A 14,593-nucleotide genomic window follows, 5' to 3' on the forward strand; every position below is an offset into this window, starting at 1 on the left:
GTTTGAATTTAAAAAATGTCGATAAGCTAATAATTAAAGTCGACATTCGTATGTTCGTATTGTGGTGAAAACAAGTAACCTACTCAAAATAATGATTACTTTTTAAAGTATTCAATACCTCTAAATCTATTGATGCTATATAAATTAAATTTAATAAACATATTATTCTATAGAATACATATCGATAAATATTACAATAAATACTCGTGTAGACGTACTAAAACAATCTTCTTTTTTTTTTTGGAAGGAAAAGTTTTACTTTGGTATATTTATTCTAATATTTATCTTGCATAAGCGTCTTAAAATACTACGCGTTAATAGGTGTTGATGTTTGATTCGTTCTTTAACATTGTCCAGCGACGTGATCCTCTATTTTAAACAGTATATTATTTGCACGCGCAAAAAGAGATGTAAATTATTAGAGAAAGCGTCGTATTTATTTCCGTATTTTGCAGACTGTACACCTGCTGGTTAATTGCAGTCTGTGTAGCCGTAGCAACTATCCGGAAGTCAAGGTCTCAGACGAGATCGTCTACCTGGGCGTTGGTACGTTTGTAAATCCGTGAGAGCAACCGGACCATTGTGTTTCACACGACCGGTCTCTGGTCACGAAAGGGATTGATGCATTCATTGATCCTGAGGGTCGAAGCTTGCCCAAGTCTTCCTTTTCTTTGATACGGTCCGGTACACAATGAGTTACCGCTTTCTACAGCCCCGATGGTCTGGATCTTTGTTTCTGTAAACTAAGCGCAAGCTGACGTTACTTACGAACGATGATTCAAAAATTATTTCTACGATAATGATTATAATATTGTACAATATGTTCAAAAAATGATTATTTAATAAAAGTGGTAAAATATACGAAGAAGTGCAACGAAATAAATGCGATGGATAGAGTAAAAGTTATTAAAAAATCTTGGCTGTTTAAATCATTCTTTCTCATTCTTCTCATTTTACGACACATTTGACTCGAAAAAATTGTATATATCATTAATGAGTAACTTTAATAATACACGATTTAAAGATAATCAAATATAATTATAATCTTAATGGTTAATACTTTAAGCAGGGCAACGACGTACAAATTATATCTAAACAGTTTATCTCATTGAAGTATGGCGCCATATTACAAATCTATCGAAGATAAATATAAAGTGCTAATACATGGAACGGTATATAGTAACACTATCCTCCCCTCGTATTCTGAATAAGTCGCAATCCCAGTCAGGTGTCTTCTGCATTATGCTTATCTGTATTCAAAGCATCGATGCCGAGAAAAAAGACGAATGCTTCGTGTACTTCATCGTTGACTAAACATAAAAAAGAAAATAAGAATGAAAACACTTGTGAATATTGTGTACCAGGATGCACGTCAGAAATTAATGAAACGGTTGGAATGTTCCTCAATTGCCAAGAATTCGTTGCTTTAATATTTCGTCGTAACATTTAATGCAAAATAACCGAACGAGGAAAAGGACGCCTGTAAAGAAAGAGAGAATCGTACAGATTATCGAATCGATTTCGAAATGGTGTCACGTGACACGTTTCATTCGATGCTGTTAAATAAAGCCTTTTGCGAAAATTCTGCTCGCAATAAGAGCCGGTGGAATTTCTTGATTGCGGTCGGGACGACGAGGCACGCGTCGCAAACGGAATGCAATATGCGCCCTCTGGTATTCGATTATCAAGACATTTTCTCGAAGCCTCGGCATTTTTTCCCTCGTTTGTGCACGATATTCGCCTGACGATGCGAATATCGTGGGACGAAAACGAAACTTCTGCGTAAACGAAAACCTTGATGGGCGGATTAAACCCGTTCGATGATAGAGATACGTAATCATTTGCTGACGATGCTATTGATGTAATTACAATCCATATCCCGACGATTTTGGACGTCACGTCAATTTTCCCACAGATATCTGAGACTTTTGAAAGCTTCGATAGCAACAGACCGGAAAATTACTAGACATTCGAATAATATTGTGAATTTTATCGCCTTAATCAAAACGATCTCTCACTTATTGGATGTTGATAACCTCGATAATCTACTTTCGAGCGAATGACGACAATGAAATTAAGAGGGAGGACAGATTCGATCAGATGAACGAAATTAGAGAACAATTTCGCGTAACGGTTGAAATATTCGTAAAAAGTAAATCATTGGTTAGCTATTATTAAAATTACTTCTCTAGGTATTCATTGTACGAAATTCAAATCGATTCTGTTTTAACCCAGAATCTGTATTAGAAACTTTAGATACATACGATTCATGGTATTAGAATGAACGAATAATGTTGCTTACTTCTTGTTACATGCTTTTGTTAATTACATCCTGCATTTAGTTCTTGTCGCGGTTTTTCTGTAACGGATGAACATCACTTCGAAGTATACAAATCTTTGCGCATGCGCGTGAGACTGGTAATGTCTCTCATCTAAAAATGTGTAGTATAAACTTTACAATCTGAAATCTATGAAATAAAAAAAATTAAATAATTTGCTGTATCTTTTACTAGGCTTTTATTAGCTTTTTTATCTGTATATTAAAATTTCTTGTTCTCGTTTCTCGCGTTTTATTCATCCGCGAGAGCATGATCTCGCGACGAACTCGTTCTGCGCATGCGCGCCGCAAAAAATCGGCGGCAAAACTCCATGATACGAAATCTTCGTCCTTCCAAATCGTCCTGATCCTATCAGTAGAAATCAACGACGTGAACGTGAAGCACCGTAAAGATGCCTGTGAAATACACGCGTTAGTCCAAGACTTGAAAAATCAACGATTTCATCGAAGAAATCGTACCGGGCATAAATAATTTTTAAACGAAGGAACCATTATTTTTGAGATCGAAAATGTTCTCGATAATGCTTCAACTGACTTTACTTTCAATTTTTACTATTGACTCGTGTTTATCTTGGCACGATCACCGGCAAAACAAAGAAGATACTTCGGATACAACTGATATTCATACAATTCCACTTGGTTCGGAAGCCACATTTCATTGGAGGTACATCTTCGAAAAAGTGTTAACGTATAAAAAAAAATGAAAAAATAAGAAGGAAATTTCAAAAGTTTCTTGTGTTCGTTAAATGAATAATTTTTAGGGTCGATTTCATGAGCGAAACGATAATCGCGGAAGTCCATTACACAGGTGTCGACAATACCTGGTTCGCCATCGGTTTTTCCAATTACGGTGAATTAAAACCGGCCGATTATTGCATTCTGTGGATTGATTGGCATCGTCAAATTCAGTTACAGGTATTAACAATGTATTCTTTTACCGTACGACGTCGATCTTTATTTTCTTTTATTTTCACGAGTACAACCTGTTTCGATATTTTACATATTTTTATAATCGTAGGATTCGTGGGCGGACGAAGAGGGAAAATTGAACTTGGACTCGCAACAGGACTGTGAAAATTTCGCGTGGAGGAGGAGAGGAAACGTAACGAAGTTCACCTTCTCCAGGAAATTCGATACTTGTGATGAAAATGATTATATCATGGAGGTGAATAGAATTATCGAAATAGTTGATTGTAAGTGTTCCAAAGTACTTAGAAATATTTGAAAAATTTCCAGAGAGGCACCACGCATTTGGTGTGGCTGAAAGGTCTTGGTCCATTGTCCTCTTTGGCTGGTCTGCAAATCTCGGATGCTGAAGCTTCCGGTATGTCCCGAACAGAGCTAATCAGGGTGCTCCACAAGAAGCCAACGTTTCCTTCGAATGCTTGGCAGTTGGAAATGTTGGCGCATCAAGTGAAGGTACCAAACAGGGAAACGACTTATTGGTGTCGCGTGCAGAAATTGCCGCCAGTTTTATCTCAAAAGTAAGTCTCAAAAGTATTATAACAACGACTCATTGTGAATAACAAATACAACGTAATTTATCATTTAACGTGTTTCATCCGTAGGCATCATATTCTTCAGTTTGGTCCGGTCATTCAAGCAGGCAACGATCATCTAGTTCATCATATGGAAATTTTCCACTGCGCTGGACTAGTGGATCTCGAAATTCCTATGTACGATGGTCCTTGCGATGGAGCTGACAGACCCGAAAAGACCCAAGTGCGTTACATTTTATAAACGCATTAAACGTATCGCTCTTCCAGCGATGCAGTCATCTTCTTCGATTCTACAAATATTCTCGAATCGATTCCCGAGTAAAAATAATCTGAATTCGCGCAACAAACCGATTTACGGTCTCTTCGACCCTTGATTGCGCGAACAATTTCTCTACGCGTCTTCAAATTTTTCGAACAATCGCGTCGGACATTGTACGAGAATGGATATTAATTTTCTCAATTTTTTCCAGATTTGTAAAAAGGTTTTGGCGGCATGGGCGATGGGAGCGGATGCTTTCGTCTATCCAGAGGAAACTGGTCTCTCGATCGGTGGTTCCGATTTTAATCCTTACGTCATGTTAGAGGTCCATTATAACAATCCCGAGCTTCAAGATGGAAACATTGATTCCTCGGGAATTCGTTTCATTCTAACGAAGAGTCTACGAAAATATGATGCTGGCGTGATCGAGCTGGGATTAGAATACACAGACAAAATGGCGATACCACCGCAACAAGTAACGTATTAATAATAGCGTAATAATAATTAAAGAAAAGGAATGTGCAGCCTTCGTGAAACTGATAATGCGTTTGTTACTGTCGCAGGAAGCCTTCACGTTATCAGGACATTGTATACAGGAGTGCACAGGGGTTGGTCTTCCGCAACAAGGCATTCATATTTTCGCATCTCAGCTTCACACGCATCTAACAGGGGTGAAAGTTGTCACTCGTCATATCAGGGACGGAGAAGAATTGCCTATGTTGAACTACGATAATCATTACTCGACTCACTTCCAAGAAATCAGACTCTTACCGAAACACGTCACCGTTTTGCCTGTAAAGATTGTTTAATATTTGTCTACACCTTATTCAGAATGCACTATGAATTCTTTTATTGTTTAAGGGTAATTCTTTTATTGTGCAGGGTGATTCTTTAATAACAACTTGCACGTATAATACAATGGATAGGAGAAACGTTACCCTTGGCGGATTTGCTATTTCCGATGAGATGTGCGTGAATTATATACATTATTACCCTAACGCGCGATTAGAGGTACGTAATATTTGTACCCACTCGCAATAAGCTAGAAACGAAAGATAATGTTTTACAGGTGTGCAAGAGTGCTATAAGCGACGATGCTTTGCATACGTATTTTCGATACATGAGAGAATGGGAAAATCAACCGACCAGCAATGACAAGGGAATATCGTCGAATTATAAAAGCATCGAATGGACCAAAGTTCGCGTGGAAGCTCTTTACGATCTGTACGAAGCTGCTCCATTAGGTTCTTGATTTTCTAATCTATCGTTATTTCAAATACGTGTGTATTAATAGTTTTGTTTAATACGTTGGAAATTATATATTTCATCAGGGATGCAATGCAATGGCTCGGATGGGTCTCGACTTCCGGGACTTTGGGACAACATAGCTGCTACCCCGGTTAAGCTACCTCTGCCTCCACCAGGTCGAAGTTGTCCAGATCCATCATTGAAGCACGAAATAACCAAGTCCCTTTGAAACCGTTTTCTTCTTGACGCATAATGCCATCTACATTCGAAAACATTGACGAAAGTGATGTTTTCATCCTTAAGTTACACTTAAACGTGAAAATTGATCAAAAACAAAGAATACCGAAATGTAATCTACTAGAGTTACATTTATTTCCATCGAAATTTAAAACGACCTGCTTTCAGAGTTCTAAATAAAATACTTAGTTACTGAAACACCTTTTCAATCTATTTCCTCTTTATTACCCATACTCTCTCAAGTTTACCTCAAAAGAGTACAGCTCTCTGAAATAAAACAACAACTCTGATTACAATACAACGTGCTCCGACTTAAAATTAACTTTCTACATACAAAAAAGAAAAAGAATCGAAGACTAAAAACGTACCCTGGGGTGACGATAAACATTTTCGATATAAAGTTTATAAACCTCCAGTATATTTATGCGTTTTAAGGGTTTGTTTTTGGCAGTACATCGTCTTGCTGCGGATAAGCTAGCTTGATCGAGTTTCGTAACAAATAAGTGATTTATGATGGTCGGGTAATGGTAAATTGCGGAGTAATAAAAATAATAATAGTTATAATAATAATAATTCGTAATAATAATAATAATAATAATAATAATTAATTGTAATAGCGAAAACTTTGTTTTTACACGTTTGATGAATGTACAAAAGAGGGACGCATCTTATGCTAAATGCGATATAAAAATTAAAGATATCCAATATTTACGATATAATACACATGGGCGGGTTACACATACATACGCACACACGCTAAAATCACGCATACGGTAGTTGCTTTCGTTGAAGCACAAAGGTCACTCCCGGAAAAGTACCTCGGTATGATTTTTTCATCTCTTTTTTTTTGTTTCGTCGTTTAGGTAATACTTATATACTATTCCATTTATCGAACACCGTCAGACTTGTTTTTCCTTTCCGACCTTGATTACAAAGTAGCTCACAAACGTCCTAGCATGTAATGCGGGGGATTGTATCGAGTATCAAATTTGTACTGCCAAATGTGCTTTTCTTTCTTGCAACCCTTTGAAGTATATATTTTGAAAACTGCGAATGTAGATTTCATTGAAATAATTTTTTTAAGGATGTACTTAGTATATAGAATTAAGCAATTCTATCATAGAGAAATATCAAATGGATAGTTGAATGATATAATTTAGGTATGTAGCAGATAGTAGAATATAAAAATTACAATACTTCAAAGGGTCAACCATGGTTCTCTATTGAAGGTATGAGAGAGAATCTTTCTCTTTGGTGCTCTATTAAGCTGTATTTAGACTTTAAAAAACTTGGCGAAGAACTAAGAAATAGCTGTTAAGAATATGTCGTAAAAATCGTTATATCTTAGTAATAAGTTGCTAGGGTAATGCATGCATAGAATTAAATATTTTCAGAAGTTGCATATATAAAATATTTTCAATCGTGTGCTAGTAAAGGTTAATAAGATTCGATTGCTACATAATTAATCAAACATATATTTTAAAAGTATTTAAAATACTATATTTATAAATATTTCTAATAATAAAAACCACTTCAAGCGATTAGTTCAACTAAGGTAAAATTAACGGTCAGGTAGTACGAGTAAACAAAAATATGAGTCTAATTACAGCTTAAATATCAAAAACCTGATCTTACATTGCTTTGCAATATTCTTTAGAAAGATTCAGGAGCGCAGATTTACTTCAAAATATTTTTATAAAGAATAGAACGGCTCACAAGTGGCGAGAAGCGCGATTTCCTTCAAAAAATAATGCAGCCTGTATATTTCGCATTACTATTAAGCTTCAATTTGCACATTTGAAGGAACGTGCTTCCTGAAATCTTCTGTAGGAATACTTAGGAACGTTATTCTTTCGAATACGTGGACATTTTCATGGACATAGTAAAAGGTATGTCACGTTATTGCATAAAAAAATTTAGGCTCTCTGCTAGGAACACGCCCCATTGGAAAAAATACTTATTTTCTAAAGCGTGGATACATAGCGAACCGGACTGATTTTTGTCTCTCTCTCATAGGAGAAATTTTTGTTCAAAATGTCTCTGAAAGCGCTTCACGTGCGAACACGCGAACGACATAGTGGCTAGGACTTCGCGGGAATACAAGTATAAAATATATTACGGACCTTAGAGCGGGAACAGTATGTTACGCTCCGAGTCCACTTTGCTCCGTTACTCGTATGCGTACCAATGCAAAAGAGGAATTTCATTGATCTGGGTTTTTCAAAGCCTGTCTACTACTTAATACATCTAATTTAGCGTTGTATAAACGATACGTCACAGAACTAATGAAATATATTATAAAGAAATCATTAATTTTACATTCCAGCGTTAGTCGCCGCGAATTCCTTTCTCGTCGTATAAAACTCCCGGAGAGCAACTGACGCTACGATGTACCAACAAGAACCTCTCGACTAGAGTGACTGATTGTTCTGTTGCATATGTATTTGCAAGAAACAGTAGAGTATACCGGCCTGCGCCATCACGTCCACAGTGCCCGCTGCTAACGGGTCACGACTTTTCGCATCGGATCGTGAATTCGTACCAGGTCGCAAAAGCGTCGGTCCGAACACTGTCGCTAAATTATGCAAAGACATCTTATTTTGCGCCTCGTGTTTGTTAACACGTATCAAATGAGCGAGTAAGAAGTCGATAACTGCTTGGTTTACGGCTGGTAAACTTTCGTAGACTCTTCGTAGTGCAATACCCTTTGATATTTCGCCAGTTTGAAAAGCTTCTAAGAACGCTGGATAAAGAGCATCTGTGAAAAGAGCTTCAGGCATTTCTCGAAGATATAACTTGAGAACACCTGTTACTGAATGGACATCCACCTATATATGCACAAACATAAAATTATTATATTAATATGATTTTTTTCTTTTGTACTTATAACGAATGGTTCTCCAATAAGTACCTCTTTAAGTAATTGCTCTGCTTCATACGAATTACTTTCAAACGATTTACGCAATTTTGTTAGATCTGAAGCTGAACCAGAAACACGGTATAAGCCTACTTCTCCGACACCTCGCCTTTCCACTTCCCTGACACACGCTGTTATAATGAAAGGAACGTCGCGTTTTTCACGCCTATAGTACAAATGTGTATGTAGTCATTTATTGCTATTTGAAATTATATATCAGTGTTGTACATAAAAAGAGTCAAACATACTTGCACACTTGTTGAATTTTAGCCCCAAATAAACCTTGAGGCTTGGCAGATGGTACCCGCCTTAAAGTCACTTCACTCGGAACGAAACGGAGAGCTACATCCAATGTAGCTGGCCCTAAATTTAATGATCTCTCTACTTGATCCGACTGAAGCCAAGATCTACTCAATCTTTGTACACATTTACCTCTCAATACCGAACGCGTTCCACATTCCTCGTATAATAGAATTCTAACATTTTGGCTTCCCTCCAATTCGACAACAAACGTTTCAACTTTAGTAAAACAATAAAATTAAAAATAATTAATTTAAATGGATTTATATAGATAACTTTACAATTAACTTTTATTATAGTAATACTTTACCCCACGTTGGAGCTTGACCTCTTGCAACTCGACTTTTTGCTCGTTTAAAGTAGTGTCCATAACTATCAACCTCCACAATAATATAAAGATCTCCCACTCTATCTAAACCTGGTGGTGTTAAGCCAAGTAAAGTCAAATGAAGATCACCTAATAATAAGCTTTCATCACGACCTGATCTTAATAAATAGCTGCCCATATCTGTTTGGAGATATGTACGACAGGCTGTAACCCATGCCTGCAATTCGTACATTGATAACGGTAACGGTCCTGGAGGTTGTCCACCCTAAAAAGATAAACAAAAAAAAAGAGATTCACTACTTGTTTACATTCGACTTCATTATTTCCGTAAGTACATTATTACTTGCATCTTTGTGTTGGATTTAAATAAAAGATATTATTTAGTATGTTTAGAATATTTATTTATTCGTAATCTGTAAATTACGCACCTTTGACTTATCTAGGTACATATGGGAACGCATTACCTGTTGCAATGCCTCCACCGCTTCAACCCACTGAGAACGTTCAAATTCACTGGACAGAAAGAACGTATACGAGTTTTGCACTCGATGTTGACTTTTATGCGCAACACGTAATACTAAATTTGGTGACGCTAATACTAGTTGAGCTTCGAGCTCAGCAAGCTTTTTCCTATTTTTTTCTGAACCTCTACCACCAAGCCTAATTCGTTTTTCATCATTTCGTTCTTCCCACAAAATTTGGTCACGTACAGTACATGCCTGTGACCTATGTATAAAAATTATCAACAATAAATGTAGTGTTCATACTATGGAATGATAGAAGCAAGCAAATAATATACTTTTATACCTCAAAGCTACAACATTAGCTGGACTAGTCTCACGTGGTTCAATACCATCTTCTGTCACTACCGCTTCTGCCACTGGTACATACCATTTTAACTCAAATGTAAATTTGTCTCTCCCAGAAGCCTTATATTTTGCACAAGCAATTACGTCATTAAAGAGAAATAAATGTCTCAATTTTCTGTGACCGTCAGATAATTCTACTACAAATGAGTTTTTCACTAATCTTCGTTGCGCTCTATCATGACTCTGAAAAAGCTGATTTTCTTTTATACAGAACACAACAAACTTATATAAATTTTAAATATTATAATACTTATTCTCACCGGAAACATTGATTTTGTTTGAATGATATTGAATTCGTCTAGGAAGTTTCTAGTCATAGCAAGAGCTTCTGAGAGTGGTGCATGATCTGCATGATTCACTGGTGTATGCTTAAGGAGATCCTACAATCAATTGAAAAGTATTTATCATTGCGAACTCTAAGATAAGACAGTACACCAACTTATCCAATCAGGTTCATTTGACGATAGTATATATCTATATGTATACCCTCTTAGGTAATAATATTTCAAAAACTACAGGTAAATAAATACTTACATGCAATACTAGTGCATTTTTTTGTACTCGCGCTACTGGCTTATGTAAAAGATCTTCTAGAGATAAACCTGGACCTTTAGGAACTCCTCTGAGTCTTATATCTCTTGTAATTTCACCAAATTGAGTAGAATGGGCAGAACATCTTCGCACTGTATCAGTAGCACGAGCGTAATTATGTAAGAAAGCTCCATATAATCCTATGTTGCTGGCCATCACCTATAGATAACAAAAGTGTAATATCAGTAAAAAATACGATAAATTTTCTGTTCCTTAGATCCATATGTAAATTTGATGCGTCTTAAACTCTTACTTTAAACTGTTCACCTATAGTAGTTTTACTGTCCCATTTTTCCAATTTTTTCCTAAGACCATCCAAAAATGTTTGATGCAGCCCATGCAACTCAGGAATTTTGTAAAACATTGTGCCAAATTCATCTTCAGAAATAACAGGCTGAGACGTTGTCAATGTTGCTCTGATAGCTTTCATGTACTGAAAGTAGATATTTTTATTAAGAATGATAAAATTATATTTGTTAAATATTACTTAAATTGGAAGATGAACTACATACTTGTAACATTACGTTTAGACATTCGACATATATAGTTTCACTTTCTACTACCGAGTGTACAATACATTTAATCATAGACGTTCTATCGTCTTCACGGTCTTTACTTTTCTCTTGTCGGCGCGGTGTAGTTGGCGTCGGCGATTCTAAGCTACCTTCACTTAAGCTTAAAGGTTCCGCGTCGCTACTACCCGTTTCATTGTCGGTACTAAGAGCGCGTAGTAAAATCGGCGGCGCAGGACTTGCACCTTCTTCATCTTCGCTGTCCATTGCTGCTTTATGCCTAGAAATAATATCAGTTATAAGATGAAATATTTTTATCTAGACTTTTAATTGTGCGACAATTATAAAAAAAAAATAAAAAATAAATAAATGATATAAAATTACAGAATTTATTTGATACAGATAACTTACTGTATAAAATAATCGATGTTGACATAGTTACTCTGATTCCCTGGTGAATCCGGAAGGGAAGGTGGTCTCCTTGGTGGTGGTCTATTGCCATTATTATTTCCAACAGGTGGGACACGTGCATCAATATATACATATTCTCCTGTTTGATCTAAAGCTACGGAATCATAGTAAGGTTCTTCCTCCGATGCCTCTGCATCACCATCCTCTCCATCTTCATTAATCGCATTTTCCAAATCTGTTTATTAAGTACAAGCATAAATGAAATTGAATTTAATTATAAAAATAACTCAAAACGAATGCAACACCTTTTTCATCCTCTTCTTTGAGAGATCCTTCATTTTTATCTTTTTTCGAGCTTCCTGTCACTTCAATTACAGTAACATAATTACTTGGCACATCTGGGTCACTGTTTCTTCTAAGTTCAGGCACTTTGTCAGGACTCCTTGGTATCTCACTTTTGGGTCTTTTACTTGTATTAAGAGTAGAACTCAATTCAGAAACACACTTATCTTGAAACTTACTTATATCTTCACGCACTGGAAGAGGTGGAGCTGATGGTTCCACGTGCTGAGCATGCAATGCATTAGTCGAATCAGGCAAACTGTTTTCTACTGTTTGACAAGTGTGTTGACTTTGAAACTCTGTAAGCTGCTGCTTTTCAGGGCTTGTTGCAGTGTTACTATTTGCCAATTGCTTATGACGTTCAACGTCAGCTAATAATCTTTCTAAATATTCAACATAAAATTCTTCTTTTTCAAGTTCTTCTCTCAATGCTGTTACCTATAAAAACAATAAAATCTGATTGGTATTTATCAAGAATTCATAGCTGCCACAATTATGTTTGCACATGAATGTATTGATAAAAATAAATATAATATCAACATATCTTTTTAGTTCATACTAACAGAATTGAGATAAGAAAATGATGATTCAGTGAACACTGAACCAGAAGAATTTCAGTATCAAGAATTAATGTTCTTAATACATTAGTTTCTTAAGTGTATATACAAAATGATTTAATTTCCTTTAAAGTTTGAAATATATATCTCAGAAATTTGTTGCAGGATAAACTACAGGATGCATAATCTTAACAAACTTTGTTATTTGATGCAAAATATTATAATAAAGATTTTAAAATATGTTTTTAATCAATGCATTTAGCAAAAATGGAGCAAATACACTCTATAAGACTATTAATTAAACACAACTATAAATTAAGGTAATTTCTCAATTAACTAAGAAATTAATATGGTGAGTCATGAAATAAAGCTCCCATTTCCTCAAGAACAAGGAAAACTTTTGCAGCAAGGAATAGAAATTCTATGACATGTATTTCTTGGGAAAAGATTTTCAATTAAATTTTTAACTGAGAAAACTATGATATAATGTTGTTCTTAGAAATAATAAGTGATTATCTGAAAGTATTAAAATGAGTCATGAATTCAAATTAAATCAAGAAAATATTTATTCCACATTCTAATTACAAATAAAAAATTACCGACTACTATGTATCTTATAATAATTAAAGTCAAAACATGAGAAACCATATATGATATTCTACTGTGTCTGAAATATACTATAAATGATTTGATAAAAAATTTACAGAAAATTTCGTTTTAAAATGTTCTTAAATTTTACACGCATAAATCCATTATTGCAGAAATTAAAAAGACAAGGCTGTAATTTCTGATTTTTGGCTATTACCTTCTGTTTATGCTTGACTAGGTTGGCCCTGACGTCCTCTTCCCAGGCCGCCGGTAAGGCGCTGTCCGGGAATCTTTGTACCCAGACACGCTGGAAATCCCCGAAAACGCTCATTACTTCACTCCAGGCCGTTGATAGGAAGGACTCCTCGGGGACGATGACGGTTCCAAACACGATTCAGGCCGCTGTGTACATTGCACGGGCGCGGCGGTCGCGCCTCTCACCCGAATTTGCCGGATTACGATCTCGTTTCGAGGCAGAAAATCCACTGAGACGCGCGTATCACCGTAACGAGTCATAAGTCGTTCTTTTTAACCACGAACGATTCTTCTTCCTGGTACACGGATAACCTGTATCGAAGAATCAACGGAACGAGCGTCAGACGGCCGCTGTCATCTTGTCGACATCTCCTGCGTAGCTCACGATCCGATCCCCGTGCCCTCTCCTATCATTTTGACGCCTCCGCTATACTGTGTTCGCGGACACTGCCCCTTGCCAGCAGGTGCGCTTCACGGATGATACTCTTCACGGTGCGCTTACGCAAAATAGAAATTCGTGTTTCTTGCGAAACGCGTAACAAAATCCTACCTCTTACTTTGGACAGATATAATTTATATTCACCTTTATGATGCGAATTCGGTTGCGTTTTATCCGAACGTTAGATAGAAATAAGTTTAACTTTAAGTATTTACCATGATGAAATTGCTGTGTAACGCAACGATGAACGATGATTTTTTTACGTAATTCTTTGTAAATACTATTGTGTATTTAAAAAATGTTAGATGTATTTTTGCCTTTAATAGTACAGTAAAATTTTACTATTCTTTATGAATATTATTATAAAGAAATTTAACTTTTGTTAAACTTAAAAATATTAAAAATAATTTGTTAAATTGCATAACCAATGTTAAGATATCGTGATGCATTTAAAGTACACTTTTGTGTATTCCTTCTTTTCAATTTATCATTAAATATTTTTGCAAATTATTTTAAAAACTAATTTATATTTTAAGTAAAAACATATCGAATAAAGTTTATAAAAAGATATGTAAGTAACGGTAATTGCTAGCGATGTAAAATGTACTTGCTATTAATACTACTAACAGTTACGAGCAATTATTATACTTATTAAATACCTTGCACGCGTCATTAATATGCTCTGCAATTGTTTCAATTATGTTCTCCGATCTTTGTATACAATGCATCTACTAACTCTATTGAAATTATTATGACCCTAGTGTGCTTACTTTAAACTAAAATCTAACAGCGGGATATTTAAAAAAATAATTGTTCAAAATAATTAATTAATTATATTTATACATTAAGAGATTTACACATCAAACTAATATATGGTATGCTGTACAATGAAAAGTAAAATAT

The 14,593-nt window shown here is 35.6% G+C and overlaps 2 protein-coding genes and 1 long non-coding RNA gene across 6 annotated transcripts; 1 reads left to right on the top strand and 2 right to left on the bottom strand.

Moving 5' to 3' along the window:
* Window positions 1-215: 215 nt before the first annotated feature.
* Window positions 216-2,385, bottom strand: LOC143155192 (uncharacterized). Its single transcript, XR_012994346.1, has 3 exons — window positions 2,303-2,385; window positions 1,165-1,310; window positions 216-743 (listed from the first exon to the last, which is right to left on the bottom strand). It is a non-coding gene; the product is annotated as an uncharacterized LOC143155192 (long non-coding RNA).
* A 337-nt stretch (window positions 2,386-2,722) lies between these two features.
* Window positions 2,723-5,773, top strand: Tbh (tyramine beta hydroxylase). The gene is made up of 10 exons (XM_076303905.1): window positions 2,723-3,002; window positions 3,100-3,253; window positions 3,357-3,503; window positions 3,575-3,822; window positions 3,907-4,060; window positions 4,308-4,571; window positions 4,660-4,890; window positions 4,979-5,107; window positions 5,166-5,340; window positions 5,428-5,773. The coding sequence occupies exons 1-10, from the start codon at window positions 2,848-2,850 to the stop codon at window positions 5,571-5,573; spliced, it is 1,803 nt and encodes a 600-aa protein (XP_076160020.1). The 5' UTR covers window positions 2,723-2,847; the 3' UTR covers window positions 5,574-5,773.
* A 204-nt stretch (window positions 5,774-5,977) lies between these two features.
* On the bottom strand, window positions 5,978-14,381 carry Rhogap1a (Rho GTPase activating protein at 1A). 4 transcript variants are annotated; one of them, XM_076303898.1, is made up of 14 exons: window positions 14,350-14,381; window positions 13,214-13,563; window positions 11,815-12,289; window positions 11,510-11,744; window positions 11,099-11,378; window positions 10,840-11,019; window positions 10,530-10,745; window positions 10,256-10,375; window positions 9,934-10,178; window positions 9,555-9,852; window positions 9,109-9,391; window positions 8,747-9,017; window positions 8,493-8,664; window positions 5,978-8,409 (listed from the first exon to the last, which is right to left on the bottom strand). In XM_076303898.1, exons 2-14 carry the CDS (start codon window positions 13,325-13,327, stop codon window positions 7,993-7,995), a joined length of 3,306 nt encoding a protein of 1,101 aa, XP_076160013.1. In that variant the 5' UTR covers window positions 13,328-13,563; window positions 14,350-14,381; the 3' UTR covers window positions 5,978-7,992. The 4 variants fall into 4 exon arrangements, with proteins under 4 accessions (XP_076160013.1, XP_076160014.1, XP_076160012.1 ...); XM_076303899.1 differs by lacking the exon at window positions 14,350-14,381 and having other exon boundaries at window positions 11,510-11,720; window positions 13,214-13,976; XM_076303897.1 differs by lacking the exon at window positions 14,350-14,381 and having other exon boundaries at window positions 13,214-13,974.
* Between the last annotated feature and the right edge of the window lie 212 nt (window positions 14,382-14,593).

This window comes from Ptiloglossa arizonensis, chromosome 2, assembly GCF_051014685.1.
Source record: "Ptiloglossa arizonensis isolate GNS036 chromosome 2, iyPtiAriz1_principal, whole genome shotgun sequence".
Lineage (NCBI taxonomy): Eukaryota > Metazoa > Arthropoda > Insecta > Hymenoptera > Colletidae > Ptiloglossa > Ptiloglossa arizonensis.

What these genes read in the sequence shown, in the direction of transcription:
- Tbh (XM_076303905.1), top strand. Translation starts at nt 2,848, where the DNA reads ATGTTCTCGATAATGCTTCAACTGACTTTACTTTCAATTTTTACTATT. An exon ending in ATCGTCAAATTCAGTTACAG is followed by an intron (nt 3,254 to 3,356) that starts GTATTAACAATG and finishes TTATAATCGTAG; the next exon opens with GATTCGTGGGCGGACGAAGA. An exon ending in TGGCGATACCACCGCAACAA is followed by an intron (nt 4,572 to 4,659) that starts GTAACGTATTAA and finishes TTACTGTCGCAG; the next exon opens with GAAGCCTTCACGTTATCAGG.
- Rhogap1a (XM_076303898.1), bottom strand. Translation starts at nt 13,327, where the DNA reads ATGAGCGTTTTCGGGGATTTCCAGCGTGTCTGGGTACAAAGATTCCCG. An exon ending in CAAAGAAGAGGATGAAAAAG is followed by an intron (nt 11,745 to 11,814) that starts GTGTTGCATTCG and finishes CTTAATAAACAG; the next exon opens with ATTTGGAAAATGCGATTAAT. An exon ending in GTCTAAACGTAATGTTACAA is followed by an intron (nt 11,020 to 11,098) that starts GTATGTAGTTCA and finishes ATCTACTTTCAG; the next exon opens with TACATGAAAGCTATCAGAGC.